Source organism: Anomalospiza imberbis, chromosome 4 (assembly GCF_031753505.1).
Source record: "Anomalospiza imberbis isolate Cuckoo-Finch-1a 21T00152 chromosome 4, ASM3175350v1, whole genome shotgun sequence".
In the NCBI taxonomy this organism is placed as follows: domain Eukaryota; kingdom Metazoa; phylum Chordata; class Aves; order Passeriformes; family Viduidae; genus Anomalospiza; species Anomalospiza imberbis.
In genome coordinates this window covers 25440541-25460977 of record NC_089684.1, presented here as the reverse complement: position 1 = coordinate 25460977, position 20437 = coordinate 25440541, and the positions used below count along the sequence as shown (strand labels likewise).

General features: G+C 40.2%; 1 protein-coding gene across 7 annotated transcripts in view; it reads left to right on the top strand.

The window, feature by feature from the left end:
- The window catches only part of GRID2 (glutamate ionotropic receptor delta type subunit 2), an 812539-nt gene extending 795229 nt beyond the window's left edge, over window positions 1-17310 (top strand). For 6 of the 7 annotated variants that reach the window (XM_068187568.1, XM_068187570.1, XM_068187567.1 and 3 more), the window contains 2 exons: window positions 10492-10732; window positions 14800-17310. In XM_068187568.1, coding sequence (XP_068043669.1) covers window positions 10492-10732; window positions 14800-15222 — 664 coding nt within the window. In that variant the 3' untranslated portion in view covers window positions 15223-17310. Of the gene's footprint in view, window positions 1-10491; window positions 10733-12366; window positions 12764-13544; window positions 13809-14799 lie in introns of all 7 variants that reach the window. The other variant, XR_010998200.1, reaches the window with a different exon arrangement.
- Window positions 17311-20437: the final 3127 nt, after the last annotated feature.

The window sequence follows — 20437 nt, the reverse complement described above, 5'->3', positions numbered from 1 at the left end:
GGGATTAAATAATTCCATAAAAGACATGACTATAGGTACAATAATGGAGGGCAAGCAAGCCTATTACCTGGTCTGGCTGACTATGAAAGATTTTTGCTCCAAGGCATCTGCTGTAATTGAAGGTTTGGTTGGTCAAGCTGTAGAATACTTTTAGGGTACAAGTGATGTGTGCTGTCATTGCTATGCAAGCTTATGTTTCCTTCTCCTATTCTCCTGAGCTGAATAGAACATAACCTTCAGGTCAGTAATCAGTGTGTGAATAATATGGACCTACATTTCAGGAGAAAAAAGGTATGAGGTGAAATGCAAAACTTCAGATCTTCCTGCTAGTTCCTTTCTGCTTGGCTTCCTCTAGCAACAAAAGTAATGGTAGGTCTTGATTGTTCTGCATTGTTCCAAAGCACTAAAATCGAGAGGCAAAAAAAACCATTAACATTACACATATGAACAGGTACAGTCCTTGCTTATTGAAATGCAGAGGGGACCAGGGGACCTGATTAGGCAAATTTTATGAGACAAGAATACAGCCAAGCTCCTGAAAAACGGCAACATTACCAGGGAGATGCCTTTATTAACAACAGAATAAACACTCAGTCCTCCTGCAGATTGTTATCCAGATTCAATGGCACTTGGTTCTTATCAAGACACTTCTTCAAAACACAGAAATCTCAGTGTGATCCTTCAAGCAAACACCATGCTGCTTAAAGCCTGATTCCCGTCATGCAAAGTAGCCTGCAGCCCCTCTGGACACACACAACAGTGGAAGGTGGCCAATAAACCATGAGTTCTTAACTTTCCTAAACACCAGTAGCTAGCAGGGTTTCTGTGCCAGGCTTTTTCACCTCTCCACATTGCAGATAGCCCTGGGAGAGGCCAGGAAAGGATTTTGATCGCTAGGGAGTTCTCCCGTTGGCAGAAAACCTACGGACACAGAGGTGGCAGGCTGCCATGCTGATGCCTTCCTGAAAGTAATCACTCAGTCTGGTGAACAAGAGCAACTTCCTACCTTATCTGCCCATCCATAAGAGCAGCAGGGCTGCAAAAGGCCCATGGATTTGTGCTGCACACAGATTGAGCAGAGCACTGCACTCAGGCAGCTTCTTGCTTGCAAAATTGTACTACTTTATCTTTCATAATCATCTTTTAGGAGAGGTTAAAACCCTCCTTTGGGGGATCAAAAAATGATCTGAATGCTCATGGAGGTAGAGACATTTATGATCTCATGTCTTTGAGGAAGTCTTACCTGATGCAGGTTGGAAGGTTTAGTTTATGTGTTATTAATTTAGTCACTTATTAAATTTGAAAATCAAATAACAAACTGATTGTAATGTCTGCCACCCAACAGGTCAAGTAGGGCAAGTAAGCAAAGCAAGCCCCAAACCAGCCAAGGTGCCCTAAGCGATATTTCCAGGGTGTCCATCTCAGGCAGATCTGTTTATAACCTGAGCCAAGCTAGTGTTAAAAGTGTGGTTTGATACACGTTTAGCTTTAACAGCAGAAGTACAATCCCTCAAACCTCAAGGTGCTTTAGAATATAATAATAATATTAGAATAAGAAATACCATTTTTTTAAGTATAACCCAATCCATTCTTCAGTGCCTCTGGTAAATTCAGCAGGGATTCTTACAATTTCTAGGCAGAATTGTGGCTTTTCCTTAGGCTTCCCTGGATAGCCTCTATACTGCTGTGTGTATTTGAAGAGTGTTCATTGGTATGACCTGAGGAAAGGCTTTAAAGAGGGAATGTATTTTAGGGTATCTCTAGAAATGGTTCCTCTATGAAATGCTTCTGCTTGGGAGAACAAATCAGAGTAATGAATTAAGTTTTGGAGTAATAATATATCCTATACAATAATCTTAAACATTTTTACTTTCATTGTCTCAAGGACTGTCTGGAAAATCTCCTCAGTATATCTCCAAATGTATAAGGTTGGTTATTGCAGTGTTCATGTACACAAGTAGTGGTTTCAAGCCTCAGTGTTTTTAAAACCCTGTATGGGAATGAATCTGGGAAGCTTTCACCACTGTAACCAAGTACCAAGAAGATAAAAGCATTTGAGGTATTTTTAAATGTCATATTTCAGACACAAAGAGTATTACTGTGATTTGATCTTCAGACTCTGTATTTATCTGTCTAGCCTCTCCTATTCTATCAACAACTCTGTTCACCTTGGAGATAGCTATAAGCTATTGAGTCAGGGTCTCTAAAATCCAAATTAGGATATTTAAGCCAAGATATTTAAATAATTCATATAAACACTATCAAAAAGGAAATTTTGACTGTTTTGTTTTTAATTTTTAAGGGCTTAAAAAAAAGCACTGTACAAACAGTTTAAAACATGAGAGAATCATCTGCCAAATATTTTTGTCATATTTGCTTAGGTAAATAGCAGATAAATGTCAAATATGCAAGGGCCACCTAGATCGCTTAGCTTTAAAAAGAGCTGTTCTAGACTGTCACTTCAAGGGACTTAGTGTAGCTGATGTGTCTTCTGTTTCTCAAAATATAGATGCAGGTAGTTTGGATAAGAATGAGTCTTTGCACTGCCTGAAGCATGACTCCAAGCAAACATGATCATGTTCAGGTTCTTACACTGAAATGAAAGATCTTTTCCTGCACCCAATAACCCAAATACCACAGTGTGCTTAAGGATGCTGCTGACATTTTCAACCACCCAAGGTGTTACCTTTCTGACTGCAGATAGGCTCTGGGTCTCCATGGGACTCCTTGCTTTTTCTTTCCAGCTCTCTTGAGTCTCTTCCATTTGCTTTCATTCTGCCTCTTGTCAAGTCATTGGAGTCCAGTTTTGATATTAGCAAATACCATATTGTTATAGCTGAAATAAGTGCTTGACTTCTAAAGGTAGCCTAAACATATACAATATATAAAAAATTAAGTTCACTAGTCACCACAATTCTTAAGATCTTAAGATGTTAATAATTTGGATTTGAATGTAACTGCCTCTTAGCTGAAGACAAGGTTTGTGTGTTCATCCAGTGCTAGGTCAGGTTCAGTGAACTAGTTTATTTATACTTCTCACAGCACATCAGCAGAGGGTCTAAACAGATTCATTAAAGCTATTCTTTATGATCTAATTAAAAATAATTCCTTAAAAGAAAAGATAAATATTTTAGTATTTCATTTTGATGTCTTCTTAATGCCAACTTTTGGTGTTTTTCTTATTGCTTTGTGTCCAAAAAGTCTGAGAATGCACTTGGAAATAGTAATTGAGTCTAATAACTGTTGGCATCACAGTCTTGGAAAAAAAACCAAGTCACCAAGTCAAACTAAAGTGTTTGTTTCAATTGTTTTATTTCTCCTTCTAAGCAGGAGAACAGTTATTCTCATAACTTGTTATGAGGGGCTTGTTATCCACAGGGCTTCTCAGGCAGGGGTCAGCTGACAAGAGACACTGGAGGAAATATTCAGTGAGGTGAGAGTTGAGGGAGAAGACATCTAAGAAGTATGCAGTGGCTGAAAGGGCATGTTCCAAGCCTTCCATTTTTGTTAATTGAGATGTGATTCAGAAAAATGCCGCTTTTGTCACAGCCCATCAAGAAGGGCTGGAGCTCCCAGGTGTGCTCTGTGTTGGGCTCTGCTATCTGAAATTTAATGATGAAACTCCTGCTGACTTTGGACATTGGGGTTTCCTGATTTTGTGTGAAATTATTGGTTAATTGCAGGTATGAGAGGATCTTCTGATTTACTTACATACTGCTTGAGACCTGCAATTCAAGTCCTTGAGTAGTATACATGTAATCATAAATTCTGCTCATAAAGCCACAATATCACTTCTGAGCACCTCCAGTGTTGCAGGGGACAGTGTGAAGAAAATGTAAATTTAGGAAGGAGTACTGTCTTTCTGTCCTGTGGCAGTCCCGTGCATCACAGCTGGTCTGTAGATCTTGGAGGCAACTTTGGAAGCACGAGCAGTTAGAAAGACACATTTCCCAGGGCAAACCAAGGACAGGGAATGCAGAGCTGTCCTAGTGGAGGGGAGCACACCAAAGCCTGCTCACTTCTTCTGCAGACTCCACAATCTGTCCCTGTTCTTGCTTTTGGCTTATGGTAATGAAAGCAAGAGGAAAATTAAGTCCAGGGTGTTCATGTGGCCATGAAGTACCGAATTTTTTATAAAGCTTAGTGACTGTCATTTTTCAAGTAATTTTCTAAAAGAGGGCTGGAATGTGGGTAGTGCACAGGAACCGATGTACCTTGAAAGTACATTTCTTTGTTTTAATAAGGCTGGCAGTGTACCGTGACTTGCCATAATGAATTAATTTGGTGTTTACCATAACAGCACTGAGCTTAATGAACTCATCATATTTATGCATCTGTCTGTAGATGTTCTCTTGTCATTTGGGATTTATAAATAAGTACTAATACTTTTATCACCACTTTCTCCTGAGCAGGGAAGTTCTTCACAGTGAAAGGCCATTAAAGCTCACTTCTCTTTTTCTGTATAAAAAATAAGCAGAAGATCTTTAATAACTTGATTTTTATCTTCATGTAGGTTTCTGAATTGTTAGTATGTACTCAGCAAAGCTGTTCAGCTTGAACAAAGCTATTGTAGAGCCATCCTTATCAAATTCCACCAGCCCTATAATAAATAGAGTTAATATCTCATTTTACTGCGGGTGCCATTTCATTTAAGGTTAGCCTTCTGTATTTGAAAGAGAGTATCCATGTAAGTTCAACAGATTTAAGTAAAAAGAAGTTCTCTAAATTGAACAAAGTGATACTAATTTATGGCATCCAAGTGATGAATGCTACATCTTTGGAAGGTGATGGTTTGTTGCTGAACAAGACAGAAGGTCAGCTGCTTTCTCTCTTTTAATGTTGTTTGATATGCAAATCCTTAATGCTGAACAGCAGCTGTGGTTTACTACTACTTCTTCTGTCATTTCTAGAAGGCAAGATGCTTATCCTTGTTTCTGTGCACTGCCTTCCTACTGACAGCAGTGTGGTGCCGAGCACTGCTGAAGGGCACATCAGAAGGCGGCCACCTGCCTGCCCTCGTGGGCCTCCAGTTAGCTGGGCTGAAATCTGCTTGGAGTCCCTGCCATAAAACAGGCTTTGCAGCTGGACCCACGGGCACTCTTTTGCTGGGTTAAGTGGTGGGAATGGGTGCAAAGGGAGCGCTGCTTCATCTGATCTGGCAGCATTTGGCTGCCACACAAAATTTCCTCTCATGGAGCCCATGATTGGCAGCTCATTAAAAAGCTGGCTTAAAAAAAAATATCCACAGAGAAAAACAGAAAACGGTCTCTTCAGAACCAAAAATTCTCACAGATATCAAGATCTCTAGTCGAAGGAAGGGCTGGTATATCTATATTATATAGATATAATGATCTCTGCTTCCAGGTACTTTGCTCATTTTGCAAGCTCTCCCAACATCACTTCATCCACTCAGGAGCAGGCACTGGCAGTGTTCCCATCTTTCTTTCAGCTCAGGACAAAGAGTTCTGCCCTACACCTTCCCACACATCCTTTTTATGGCTGAAATATGATGCTATAAATCTTATAAATATGATTTATGGCATCAAAGTCAAGGCTTTGAGCATAAGTATGTATCTCCTGACAGGCCTCAAGGATGAGGGCAAAATATGAAAACTCACCAGGTCTCAGTGAGACAGTGAGGTACCACTGAGATAAGAAAGGAGATGAAAATGACTCCAAGAGTCTCCTACTTGCCTCTCTCCATTCTTATTTCCCACCTCCTTCCCCATGAAGAATCAAGCCAGGCTAGGCACCACAGTGCCGAGCCAGCCTTCCAGGTGGCACCAGTGAGAGCTGCTCTGCTGCCAAAAGAGGAGCCTGCTTTGCCAAAATCTAAAGCTTGCTCAGGGAGATGCAACAGGAGCTGGCATCACTCCACTTATTGCAGTGAATAGGAAAGATTTATGCAGTTGCTTCACTGGAATAAAAAAACCACAAACACTCCTTGTAGGTCCCTACCTGTCTACTTTGATAATTGAAGGATGCTTACAAACCAGCTTAGTTTTATATCTTGCTTGAAGAGGAGAACCAAATTCTGCAGACTTTGTATCAGATTTTTAATAGAAAAGCTCCAGTGAGAAGGTTTTGCCGGAAGAATGATTTTTGCCTAGCCACTGCAGAAGTTACCAGAGGTTTTGTCACTGCCTGATCCCATTTACAAGCACCAAGTGCTCCCATGTGAGCCCCCTAGGAGCCAGCACAAGGGCTGGGACCGTGGCTCAGGCTCCCGAGGCAGAGCCCACCAAGGTACTCAACTAAAGCATTTTTATTTTTATTATTTACATTTTTCCCTCCCTTCAACAGTGGGCATTCATTACATTGGCTCTGCAAATTTGCTTTCTGTAGCAGTCTGATCTGCTGACTAGAGCCAAGCACCTCATCACATCCTCTTCCTTATCAGTGCCAATGGGGAAGTTATCCCTCTGGACAATATGTTCCTGCATATCCATGCAGGAAGCTGATACTCAGTGACCTTTGACATCCCAGAACATGCACTGGCATTTCCAATATCATTGTAAATGGCCTCTCATATCTCATGCTCACTACTGATAGCTGAGAATGAAATTAGATCAAAAAAGGTGTTGTCACAGAGGTCTCAGTTTCGGAGCATTTGTGACACCTTGCTATCATATTAAGTGAGGGTTTTTATCTGTGGGTATTTTGGAGGAGTAATTCCATTTCACTGCTAGCAGCAAAGTATGTAGTTACTAAGTGGAATCCAGCCCTATTCCCATTGATTCATTATGATTTGTTCACATCCCTGTTAGATTTGGAAACCACTGGCAGCTTAGTTTTCTGTGTTTATATCCATGAGACATCACTCAGCACTGTGAATTCAGAGCCAAATCAGTTAAAGTGCACACAGACCCTTTTGATTGTGTAGCTCAATAAATTTACATCATTGCCTCGAAAAATGTAACTCCAACGCTTTGCTTGCTAAAGAAAAATATATTTAAGACCTGCACTCTATCCATAAGCAAGGTTTAAAGGTCATGGTTTTTGGACAAATTGGATTATGTCACTATAAAGACTTCTTTTGTAAGCTTTTTAAGAGTATGGTATTTCAAAACATCATGCACCCTGCTTATTAATTTCCACTGGCTTATGTCTCACAGCACTACTCTGTACTAATAAGCAGGTTCAAAAGAGCCAAGGCCATTGAGGAAAAAGTTCAGTTGTAAAAATCTGGGACTAGGAAGGAGAGGCACTTGCTGGAATTATAGCATTGGAAGATCATTATCATTCAGAGCATTTAGTTAATGCGTTATTACTTTAGTCACTTATTAAATTTGAAAATCAAATAATAAACTGCTTGTAGGGTCTGCCACCCAACAGGTACGTCTTTATTAGAGTATCGGGGAACCCACCAGGAGCTGCGGCAAATCCACCTATTTTTATGGAAAGAGTGCCATCGTGTGGGAGCCTTCTTGCAGCACGCAGGGACAGCAGCCCCGTGTGCCGGCGTGCCGGCTTGCGAGGAACCTCCCTTCCTCCTTTGTTTTTCCCGGAATTTCCGTAAAAGCGCAATTTTCGTTTCTGAAAATGAGCGACAAAGATAGGAACTTTCTTAACTCGGAACAAGACAGAAGTGATAAATCTCCTTAATATGTTAACTATTCTTTTGATTCTGAAACGGAGTGTTTCTGAAGCCTAACAGAAGCAGTATCTCCCTCTTTCTCTGCATGCCATTAATATTGTTAGATATTAGTGCTCTTATCATTTCTCTCAATATATATTTGATCCCTCAACATCTGTTTGCAGCTGCACTTTTACAAGGCTTCATTATAAGCTTTCCACTTCTTGAGCTCTCCCATGTAATGATACCATTACTATCCCCAATTTCTACTTCCATTTTTTTATGTTTTCCTTTAAAAAAAATGAACTTATAAGTTACATCCATAAAGAAAATTGCCAATAATTACCAGGGGTACAATTAGGAATAAATCTCTGTTAAGGAGCAAGCCAAAGCTCAGTATCTTTATGCAAATGTCTTTTGTTAAAAAGATGTCTTGTGTAATCAGGAATTATACTGACAAGTGAAGAATCATTTAATTAATGTGAATAGCGCAATCATTTGGATGGTTCTTTCTATTCCTGACTGAATAAAAGAGAAAATGGCCCTGCTCAGGGATTAGAGCCGCTGCTGGAAGAAATAAACCCCATGGATGTTGTTCTGTTACTGCCTTGGGAAGATAGTACACGTATGTTTGGATTAGGCATTGAAAATTAATTTCCTATTACTCCACAAGAATATATACAAAAGGGTTCTGTTTATGCTGGCTGTCTGCTCCTGCTAACCACTCAGAATGGAATATCTGGGCCAAAATACTCGCCTAAATCCTAGTACAGGATTCCAGGGCAGTGAGAACCAGAATTATGGTGAGGTCTTTCTATAAGGACTGTATGCCATGATCCAGGGTAGTGTATGGACCTTGTTTGCAGTTGCAGAGGACTAATCTGGTCTCCAGTTCAGCCCTTTGTTTAGAGCAGGTCAATTTGCTCTGGGTCTTTCCCACTGGGTCTTTGAATTTCACCAGGGGTGGTGATGCCATAAATTTTCTGTTCCACTGTTTAACCTCTCCAATTCTCTGCCTATCTGGTCGGAATTTCTTATCTTTCAGTTTATCCCAGCTGCATCTCCTCCTGTCACTGGGTCTCTACACACTCCCAACCAGCAGCTGCAGGCAGTAATGGCAGCAGTCCTGCCTGCAGTGCCATCCCTCCAAAGCTCATCTGCACATGGGTGGCTCATAACAGCTATTCAGTCTCTTGCAACAAACCAGATTATCCTCCCATCCTTGAGATATCCCTGCTCCATCAGAAAGCTTCAGGGTGAGGCTTCTCTAAGTTGTCTCTGGGTTTAGGAGAAGTCAAAATGTAGTCCAGGCAACTCTGACCTTGAATACCTTTTCCCAGGGTGGGACCTTTAGTAATGTACTGTCAGCAGGCACTGCACAAAATTAGTTCCACTTCTTACAAACTCAAAGCTACTTGAACAAGGTGGTTCTGGCATCCCTAAGGACATGTGTATCACCTGTGATCTGTTCCTTTAGGGCACTGTTCCCTCTGGGACAGCACAGAGGTGGACAAGCTATTCCCCTCTGAACGCGTCATGGTCCCAGCCACCAGGCATACTACAAGGTGGGAAGTGGGAGCTCCCTCCAGACCTGTGCTGGGATTTGTCAAGCTGGTGGCTCTGTCAAGCTTCCCATTCCTGGCAAGACCACAGCACAAATATGTGGCCATTTGGGTGTGCCATATCAAATTAAGTGGCCTTGGGGACACAACTACCTGTTGAAGCAGCATCAGAGACTGAGTCACTTCTGCACAGAGCAGCTACCCTGTGGGCCCCAGGTACATTCAAGCTCCCTTCTGAGGCTGATGTAGATCACTGCACTGAGCTGTTGTGGTAGCCCTGAGACAGTGGGAAAGTTTTCCTTCCTCCTGCAGTGCACTACAGTCTCTCTGTAGCAAGATCCCAGACCTCTGCTGGTTTGTGTGCACTTGGACTTTTTTGCATGCTGTGTCAAATGATTGCAGTAGTAATTGTTTGCCTTCCAACACTGAAATAAAAACCAAATTTATTACATGAAGAAAAACCTTTCTATTGTTTTATTCTTTTTAGGTGTAGTCATTTAATTTTTTATCTTGGATAACCAGAGGCACCCAGCTGTTACTCTAGTAATTTCTGAATGCTTCAAAAAAAAAAAAAAAAAAAACTCTCTCCTCAGAAATAAATGGAGTAAATATGAAAATATTCTTCCAAACAAAATTCTAATTTCCCAAACATTTCGTCCCACAGGAAGTGTAGTTAAATATGTTGTCCTTGCAAGCTGCCCAGGAAATATTTAGTGGCAGGTTGGGTATGTAGGTCCAAGGACGAGTGAATTCCACATCAAGGAACCTTCCTGTGGAACCACTTATCATCAGGTTGCATTCTGACATTAAGCAAGATTGTTTTAGGTCATCATGGACTGCAGTAAGATGGTTTTGCTGTCTCTACAAAGCAGAAAGTGTAGGTAACCCAATAAAGATCAATTTACAACAACGTTGTATGTAACTTGGTAAATCTGAAGTGTATATTCCTTCTGATTTTTTTAATTGAAATGTCTCTCCTGCAGTGATTAGGATGCAAAATATTGTCAGATATCTAATGCACTATGAAAGTCTGTTGACTGAGATTAGTAAAATCCAATTGAGAAAATATAGTATGTGAAGTAAAGCATCTTCACTGAGTTTGTTAAAAGAAGGAAAGAGAGGTTTGTGTGTGCTTTGCTGTATCTGGAGTGGAACACAGATACCCACATGCTCAGCCTAACAGGCAAGCCCATACCCAAACTTTCTTTTCTGGCTAAATCAGTCTGTGCAGGTTCATCTGCTGCTTGGCTTTCCAAGACACGTGGAAAAGTTGCAGGCAGTCAGATTTACACCCTCACACTCTCAGGTGCTGCTGCCCCACTGTAACCCCTGACTCTGTGCTTTCTCCCCAAGGATTTTGGAGCTGCAGCAGAATGGCGACATGGATGTACTGAAGCATAAGTGGTGGCCGAAGAACGGTCAGTGTGATCTTTACTCATCTGTGGATACCAAACAGAAAGGAGGTGCCCTGGACATAAAAAGTTTTGCAGGTGTTTTCTGCATCCTCGCTGCAGGGATTGTCCTATCCTGTTTCATTGCAATGTTGGAAACGTGGTGGAATAAAAGGAAAGGCTCCCGGGTTCCATCAAAAGAGGTATTAGACCCTCCATTTCTCCTGGGGAATTTTCATGCACCCTAAAAATTGCTGCCTTGACTTTATAGCACTAGAGAGGGTGGGGAATCAAATTCAGAGATACTTCATTAGCTTCCTGATTTTTTTAAATAAATCATGTTCCTCAAAAATCTTTCTAGCTATTCTTTCTAGAAAAGCTTGAATAAAAATAAATGTATATTCATGATGTATAAATATGCAACTATTCTGAGTAAAACACAATTGTTACTTGTAGAATAGTACATTATTAATACATCATTATTCAGTTCATTGTTCCCATTGGTGACAGCTAATTCTCACTAGGTGTCTTGGCTTCTTCTTGAAAATTACGTCCCCTAAGCTCAGTGGCTGAGTGTTTTAAAATACATTTGCAAAATGTACCCCTTTAATCGGCTGTTAGCTTCTTGAATAAGCTTGTCCCCAGTTTCAGAAACATTAAGCTCTTGAGATTCCATGAACTTCAGTTCTTGTTATTTCATCTGAAGTCCAGGGAAACAAGACTACATTCAATTTTTCAGGTTCAGGCAAGACATATTTTTGAAACCTGGTATGGGCTTGTTTCAGAAAATCTTGTACAGATGCCACAGAGAAATATGTTATTTTACACCTGAGATGAGTTTGCTTCTACACCTGCATGTGTAATGCTTTCCTTCCTGTGGTAATCTACCTGTCCCTCTACCAGCCATTTGAGCCTTGTGCAACTTTGCACCAAATTTCTTATATTCATAATTAAGTTTTTACCTCTACAAAATTCTAAAAAGTAATTAGGGACAAAATGATTTATTAAAATATCCTTGGAAGCAACACCCAAACCTGAACCTAAATAAGAGCTTTAATGTAGCACTATCAAATATAGCTTTTCTGCCTGTGTAGCTTAGGCACATCTGTGTAGCTTGTGGGGTATTGATGTTAATTTGTGTGCGGTGGTCTTGCCTTCTCTGCAGTTTCTCCATTGTGTTTATTCCTGCTAATCTAATGCTGTCTAATCAGGCAGGATTAATTACACCACCTCATTAGACAACATTGGCACTGATGTTAAAATACATTTAATCTTTTCTTGCCTGTTTTAATTCCCAAGTTTTTTTTTTTCTTTTTTTTTTTTTTTCTTTTTTGTTCAAGATCTGGACCGGACCATTATTAAAAGGAAAAAAAAAAAGGAATCTCTAGTCTTTAAATTGGGTTTCTCAGGAATGGAAACCATGTAGTTTCACCTGGTAAATTATTTTAAAACCCTAAAATTTACTTGATTGTTGTTTACCCAAAGATTCAGAACTTCATACTTTATCTGGTGCAAAACATGAAAATCAGTAACAATGGAAAAGAAAAAAATGCCAACACAGATATTTTACACAAGTATAAAATTTTCTGTTTCAATTTTCAAATGCTGAGAAATTCAAGTGTGTACTTTCCACAAATGGTATAATTTGGCCTCCTTGATCTTTATTAAATGGTCATTAGCTTAGCATTGAAACGCTCATCTCAACGTTAAATTGAAAAGCTTGGCTCAAAACTGAGTTTAACGTGGACATATATGCTGAATGTCCCCATTATCCTTGATGTGGGGGTCATTCAGCAAAGAAATACAACTTAACTAACTTTCTTAAAATTCATTTTAGCTTCCATGAAATCCATTGGCTCTTCCAGGCCACTAGTCCAGAATCGGGGGTCAGATTGGGCCAGTTTGTGGTCAGCAAGCCAACCCTTTTTCCTGGTGGCTGCCATCTTGTGCTCCAGAATGCAAGCATTTATACTGAAAAAAAATTGTCTAATGGTTGCGAAGATAACATTTCGGTCGCGTGCCAGAAGTAACCCATTCACTGATGTCTGCCTGAGTCTGCAGACAGCCTTAAACAGTAGCTCTGAGAGAAGTATGAACCGCCCCACTAATCTCAATGGGATGTTGACTCTGAAGCCTGATGATAATTTAAATGTGAAAACTGCTGAATATTTCACTACTGATCACACAAGAGAGAAGAGGAAAGATCATATTATGGAGATATGCACAATCTTACTGTGAGTGGGTCTCATTTTGGTGTATCGATTGGGTGGAGATTGGGTTGTGGGCTAAGCATGGGAGATTATCACTGCTTATATATTTTCACTCGTCTGACCCTAGCCCCAAATGCATCTCTGTAAAAGAAAGAGGACTACTTTGAGTTACTCTCAGAGGCTCAGAAACTATGAAATTCCAATCTTTTCCCGATTGGCGTTTTAAATTACAAAGTATTTGTATGTTTGGGTTTTTTTTCAAAATTAAAAGCAAACAAAAAAAAACAGAAAAAAAAAGGAGAATATTTAGGACTGTCCCTCAGAGACATAGTCATGACTTGCACACGCTAATCGAGCCTCTGTATATTTCTTTAGCTTCTGATGTGGCCCCAGTTCTCCTGCACTCATATGGAGCTCCAAATTTTTTGAGGAGATAGCGTTTGGTGAATGCGTTTGGATTTGATGTCACCTGTGTGGTTGTTATGTGCATCCATGTCTATGTCCACCTGTGAATAAACGATAGACAGAAAGCTAAGTCCGAGAAATGAGCACTGCATTTTTTCCTTCCCTTGATGAGCTCCAACCAAAGCCCTTGTTGTCAGTGATCATCCAGTCCCTGGGAGATCCCTAATGCCCTGTTCCCTTCCCCTTTCTCCCTGGTTTGTCTCCCTGTCCCTGCCCTCGGAGGGTGCAGTCCTGGAGGGGAGCTGGCCTCTCAGTCTCCTTCCAGTCGGGCTCTGTGTTCGGCGTGGTGCCAGCGTGAATGTTCAGTGATCCATTCTGCTAAGTAGATGAACTCCTGCAGTTTGTTCTAGGTGTGGACTGAGTTCTTGACTTCATTCCTAGAGAAAGGAGGGATCTCAAGCCCATTCGGTATACTAGGAGTTTTGCCATTGATTCAGGGAGCTCTGGATCAAGCTAGTCAATGAATTTCAGTAATCAAGGCTGGAAGTCATCAATGCACATCTATCGGCTGCCTAATTATCCTCTGTGAGGTCCTAGAGTATGAGATATTTCTAGTGGCCTGGAAGAGCCAGTAAATTTCACAGAGATTAAGGTAAATTTTAAGGTTAGTTGAAATTGATTTTTGTTCTGAATGAGCTGTACTACTTAGACTGAGGGAATATCCCTGTACGAGTGTACTTAATGCTGCTTTGAATTAAGCTTTGCAGTTCAGCAGAAATATGTATGTACAACACAGGTGATTTATTGGGTCACATAGAGTTTTCTCCTCTTTTTTAACTTCTATGCATTTAAATTCTCAATTATAACAAACAAACCTGTTTAACTGTATTCTCTGGGAAGAGAGATTTAAGAAGGAAAAGGGACAGAGGTAAGAGAAGAGATGATATAAATACATCAGGCTGCCTTCTCACCCACAAAAGTATGATTCCATCAGAATAGATGGAATTGCTTCTTTGTAGGTGAGGAGATAATTAATCCTTATGTTGGCATTGTAATTTAAAATTGCCTGGTGTACTCCTTTCTGTTCAATGTCAATGAGTCACCAGTGCTCGGGGTTTTTTCTGTGTATGTTCATCTTTTCTATACCACAATTTACATTATAAAGGCAAAAAGGAATCTGAGAAGGTCCTAGCCCTTCCTTAAACCCTGAGAGGATGACAAAGATGGCAACCTGATCCCTCAGAGCCTCCCATGTTGACATCCAAAATTAGTTCTCATTGCAGAGTTGAAGAACTGGCATCATTCCAGGCATTTGAGATTATGCAGTTTACTTTTATTCAGCTGTTGCTAGTCTAACCCACCTAGCTCCGAGCTTGCCTTTTCCTGAAAAGCTACCAGTGGTGCTTTGAGTTTTGTTGTTTGGATCCAGGGTTTGAAGGTAGCTGTGGTGTAAGGGTCTGCCTCAGTTTGGCTTTGCCCACCTGGCATCAGGTGGTGGGGGAGTTCACTGGTGACATTCAGGACACCGTCAGCCAAGAGCCAGCTCTAGTCAGTTGTGCCTTGTGCTCCCCGAGCAGTGCTGATCACCCTGTGAAACTTCAGCCCAGCACAAATGGCGATGGTGAGTGGTGCCTCTTGTTTTTCTCATTCCCCAGGATGACAAGGAGATCGACCTGGAGCACCTCCACAGGCGCGTGAACAGCCTCTGCACAGACGACGACAGTCCCCATAAACAGTTCTCCACCTCATCGATTGACTTGACCCCACTGGACATTGACACTTTACCCACACGTCAGGCACTGGAGCAAATCAGTGACTTCAGGAACACTCACATCACCACAACCACCTTCATACCAGAGCAGATCCAGACTCTGAGCCGCACGCTGTCTGCGAAAGCCGCCTCGGGATTCTCCTTCGGCAGCGTGCCCGAGCACCGAACTGGCCCTTTCAGGCACAGGGCACCCAACGGGGGCTTTTTCAGAAGCCCCATCAAAACAATGTCATCTATCCCTTACCAACCAACTCCTACCCTGGGCCTGAATATTGGTAGCGACCCAGACCGAGGCACCTCCATCTGAGCATCAGAACAAGTTTCTTCACTGTTTCTTATTTAGGACTCCCTTTGCAAGGAGCAGCTGTAATATTGTGGGACTAACATGGATGTAACCTTTCTTCTTTTCCTTATTTTTTGGTTTTGAGGGTTGTGGTTTGGGGTTGGGTTTTTGGGGTTTTTTTAATTTGTTTGAGGGTTATTTTCTCTTCAGGGGTTGTTTTGGGTTTTTTTCTTTATTTTATTTAAGAATCATAATTATTAGTAGCAACTCTTCCTCCTCCTCTTCTCTGCTTTCACAGTCTGGTCTCTTCTGCTTCCCTTTATTCTCTGTACTACTTGAATCACTTATTCTTTGGTTTATCACCACGTTAGATTTTGGTTACTTCAGGCTTTTCATATACTTTAAATATAGGAAACAAGCAGCGATTCATGCATAGGAAAACCCTGAGGATTACTTTACAGAAGGGCATTCGCTCCTCCTCCCCCACCGCCTTTTTTTACTATAATTGCAATAACTGAAGTATTTTTCATGTACTCCGCTGCATCCAGTCAGTGCTCCACTGCTCTGCGTCCTTTTAACTGTGGACCAAAGGCAAACCCTGCAGTTCAAAAAATGGAAAATTAAAAAAAAAAGGTAAAAAGAGAAAAAAAAAAAAAACAGAAAAAAAAAAAGAAAGGAAAACAAATGAAGTTCAAAGATCATCAGGCCCCATAATATAAGAATGCAATTTTGTAGGATTACAAAAAGCCATTACTATGCCAGTAAAGACTACAGTTAAATCTACTTTTGCACTGCAACAGTGCATATGACCTTTATGTGATTGTACAGTGTTAAAAGTTTTTCTTATGTACAGTAAGCTGTATCATATGGCAGAAGCCTCTGTTGTGTTAAATAAATTAGTATCTCATACATATATATATATACACACATATATACACATGTATGTGTGTGTATATATATATATACACATGTATATATAGCTATAAAATGGCAGCCGTTGCTATTGCAATTAATTTAATAAAGCTTTAGTAAAAATGTGTTGTATACAAGAGAGATGTACAGTGCAGGGTGTCTTTTCATTTAGAAAAGGCAGGTTGCTTTAACATTATTCTGACTTGCATCGTTTGCCAACAGAGCATATTTTATACTTTTCTATTAGAGCATCCAGGGCAATTTAACATTTGTACCTAGATGTAACTCCTTTGGTTAGGTTTTGCATTGGCTTTTAGCATTCTATAAGGCTAATCTTGATAATTTTCCTTTTAATTAATTAAACAAATGGAACACTCTCTTAGATATACCATGTTCATGAACAACTGATATAGCTCTAGAGCATTAAACATGGATCAAAGGTCAATAAATCCTTTTCCAAGTCAGCACAGTTAATCAATACAATAATGGTGTGAGTGGAGGAAAAAAAAAAGCCCTCAAGATACACAGATGTGGCCTTAATTATAATCATGTATTGTTCTAAGGGAAAAAAATATGAACAGGCACCCAGTTTAACCCTTTCTCTGTTAAGTTAGATTTAGAGGAGCTATGTATTTTTTACATTAGTGCCAACTGTATAAAGCAAGAAAAAGAACAGCAGTGAGAGCAAAACCGGTGCCCACTTTGGCACCAGCTTTTTCAAGTAACACTGTTACCTGTTAGAAACGTAGGAAGAGCTTTCAATTTGTAGTCCTTAAACTAAAAATGCGGTTAAGTAGAAAGCAAGCAGTTTATCCTGTGAGTTTTTTGGTTTGGTTTTCTTTTTAATGCAACCATACACTTATTTTAATCTAACTCATTCTTTGGCTAAGATTAATAGGAATCAGCCTATGTGATTTGCGTTAGGATAAATTGAAAGGTATATTCTTCAGATCTATTCTATTTTGATGCTAATTCTGTTCTGGGGGAGCATCTTGTACTGTCACTGTTTTTTGTACTAAATCTTCAAATATTGTCTACTGTGTAAGGCAGAACGAATTCTTATCGTGCAAAAGGCCATTTTGTTTCCAGGGTAGCAAGTGTCTAAAAGCATGCACAACTTGCTTCCCCCTTGTAACATTCATGAACTCATTCACACTTCTGAGTAAAAGGAAAAAGAGAAAAGAAAAAAAAAAAAGAAAATTTCTTTCCAACAAGATACGTAGGGACATACCAGATGTTGCAGTGATTTTAGCTATTAAAAAAACCTGTTAACCATGTACAATATTTAAAATAGGCCTATTTTGATGTGTTGCCTATTATACAGATACACAAAACACTTTTTGGAGGCCTCAGTTACAAGTGGCAGAGCTTTCTGTGTATAATTTGTCTAAATAATTTGTCTAATAAAATTGTTTTCTAAACTTGCGCTTCCTGCTGTTCAATTGTTGAGTGCTGTGGGATTTTCAGCCTATGGCAAGGTAATGTACTCATGGATTTGTTGCACTGCTACGGAAGGGTTTTATAGCCCATGGAGATGGGATGAGCTCCTCAGGCTGCTGTGAGTCAGCTCAGTGAAGAGCACCTGTTGAAAACACTGAGGTTTACCATGTTTATCAATATTAAGCTTAGGTTTCAGAGAGCATTTATGAACAGCATTTTGGAGAATAAGTGTAGAGTTCCTTAGCACTGACATGTACAAGACATTTTTAGAAATACTGCATCCCAACTTCATCTGTTTTAGTATCATGTAGGAGTTTTCTCAGAGCATGGCTTTTATTTTTATAGACTTACTTTTTGCATCTTTATTTGCACAGAGGTTAATTTTCTCTGATACTGGACATATATTGACTTAAACAAAAGTTTTAGGGTGAGAGAAGGTAGGCCATATTTCATTCATGATGGCTTTCTCAGTCTTTAAGTTTCATTAACATTTTAAACTAATGACCTAGTCATTAGCAAGCTGTGCTGCAATAACATCAGCCATGACATTTTAACTTGCAGCATCCAAAATTTACCTCCTGGCTTTTTACATTCAGTGTATTTTATTCACTTAAATAATATTCCTGACCTGTTACAATTTTCTATTAAGCTTAGCAGGCATTCAGGGGATCATTCACCTAAATAGAGGCAACATTACATTCCCAAACAGGGAAGACATTTTAAGATCTGGGTTTACTTCTCATTACCCTACTTTGATCTGACTGGACATAAATTATATTTATCTTACCCTGAGTCAGGGACTGTGTCCCTGTCACATTCACAGACACACTTCTCTAGAGCCAGGTAGTTTTACAGATATGACAGATGTACTTTCTATAATGGGCTACATCATGGTGAACCCTATGTGACACTTCCCTTTCTTTACAACAAATTCCAGGGAAGTGATAGTGTCAAGGGTTTTTGCTGCAGTAGCTCCACTGGAGATACAAGCCAGCTGTTTATAAAGATGAGTTGTTTGCATGGTATCTGCAGTTTTATGACCTTTTTGAGATACCAGCTACAAACAAAAAGTGAATAGTGGAAGAAAACATGTTTATCTGATTTCAAAGAATCACCTAGAAAGATGTTTCTATTGACCAGCAGTGAATACCTGGAGATAAATAGTTCTGCTGAGCCAACCAAGTGAATGATTGCAGCCCTGAGGGACACAGCTGCAGCACAACCAAGTGCCAAAGTCCTCTGTGTCTCTCTCTTGACTTCACCAAAAAAAGTGCTAGGATTGTTTCCCTGAACAAATCAGATTTTTCAGAGCATCTTTTTCTCTTTCTTTCCTACTTACATAGCATGCTATGAATTTATGAGAACATCCTTTCTGTGAACACATGCTGGGTCACTGCAGCTTACTGGAGGTTAATGTCCCCCAAAAGTTTAATTTTTTAACTCTGCTCAAAACTGATGACATGAAAAGTAAACCAGCTTCCTTTGTGCATGCTCGTGGCTGTAGCTAACAAAAAAAAGTCTCCAAAACAAAAAAGGCATCACACCAACACAGCCCTGCTTTAACCATTTTTCTCTTAGTACTCATTAATGTTTCCTCTTCACTCTGCAGAGCTGTTTGGAAATAAATGTCAAAACCAAGTCTCTCCCCCTTAATCTGAGTCACAAACAAAATTTTTGATAAACACTGAGACACGAACACATGCATCCATGTGTCATATCAACAGCAGTGGGCAACTGTGAAGACATCATCACAATCTATCACCTTGTTATATCTCACCCAAGACATCACTCATGAGGTCAGAAAGAGAAGCCTCCAAAAGAAGGTCAGAGCAAGGGAAGTGATTCATAGCTTAACAAATTCCTAAACATAAAAATTTTACCAATGCCTCAAAATTTCAGGAACCAAGAGCTTAATTTAGAAAGAAAATGCTTTTCAAGAGGTGTAGTTATAAATATAAGTATACTACTTATCAAGACTTACAAAATCTGTGCCCCCCCCCCCCCAGTCCCATTCATCACAGTGGTGTAATACTTTCTGCATGCTACAGAACTGATTTCTGCAACATTTGCCAAAAAAAATCACAGCTGGAAAACTAAACTGTTGAGGTCACACCAGTTCACTGCTGTAAGGGGAAAAACAAATCTTTCTGGGACCAATAACTGCCATACCAGTGGGAAAAGACAGCTACCTGCAGCTCAGCAAGCACAGGACACTCCTTCACCATGACATCACAGTTCAGTGCTTCTGTAGCTAATTATTCCTACCAGCACTAGTAAGGCCAACATTTCTTTCAGTGCATGATAATTTTTCCGCTTTCTCAGAAAAAAGTAAATATTTGTGTCCCATTTTTTGTTCTAAGGGGTTGATGCACCAACACAAGATGGGAAAACGGAGTGCTACCCAGTGCCAAAACAAAAGTTAGCAACAGCTTTATTTGCAAATCCAGCTATCATCCATTAAAAGGCTTACCCTCCAAATCAAAATAAAGAGTCAAAAGGCAAGCCCATTATTTAATTAAATGTTTTGGGACTGCATGAGACAGTCATCAAGCTCCTGAAGTAACCACCCAGCTGCAGGTACTTCCCTAGATTGTTCTCCAGTCCCCGGGAGCATCTGAGGTGGCAGTAAAGTAAATGCGAGCTTTTGGGGTATGTGTGGCCAGATTTTGGCAATGCTGGGGGGGGTCGCTGCAAGGATGGCTTCTGTGAGAAGCTGCCCAAGGCTTCCCCCATGTCCAAGAGACCCCATGACAGCCAGCTCCACGAGGGACCTGCCACTGCACAAGACAACTAATGGTGTTAGTTATTAAGGGACAACAGAGTTAATAAGGGGAAAATGTTACTGCCCAGGAGCAGTTGCCAATGGGAGATAGAGTGAAAGGGGGTG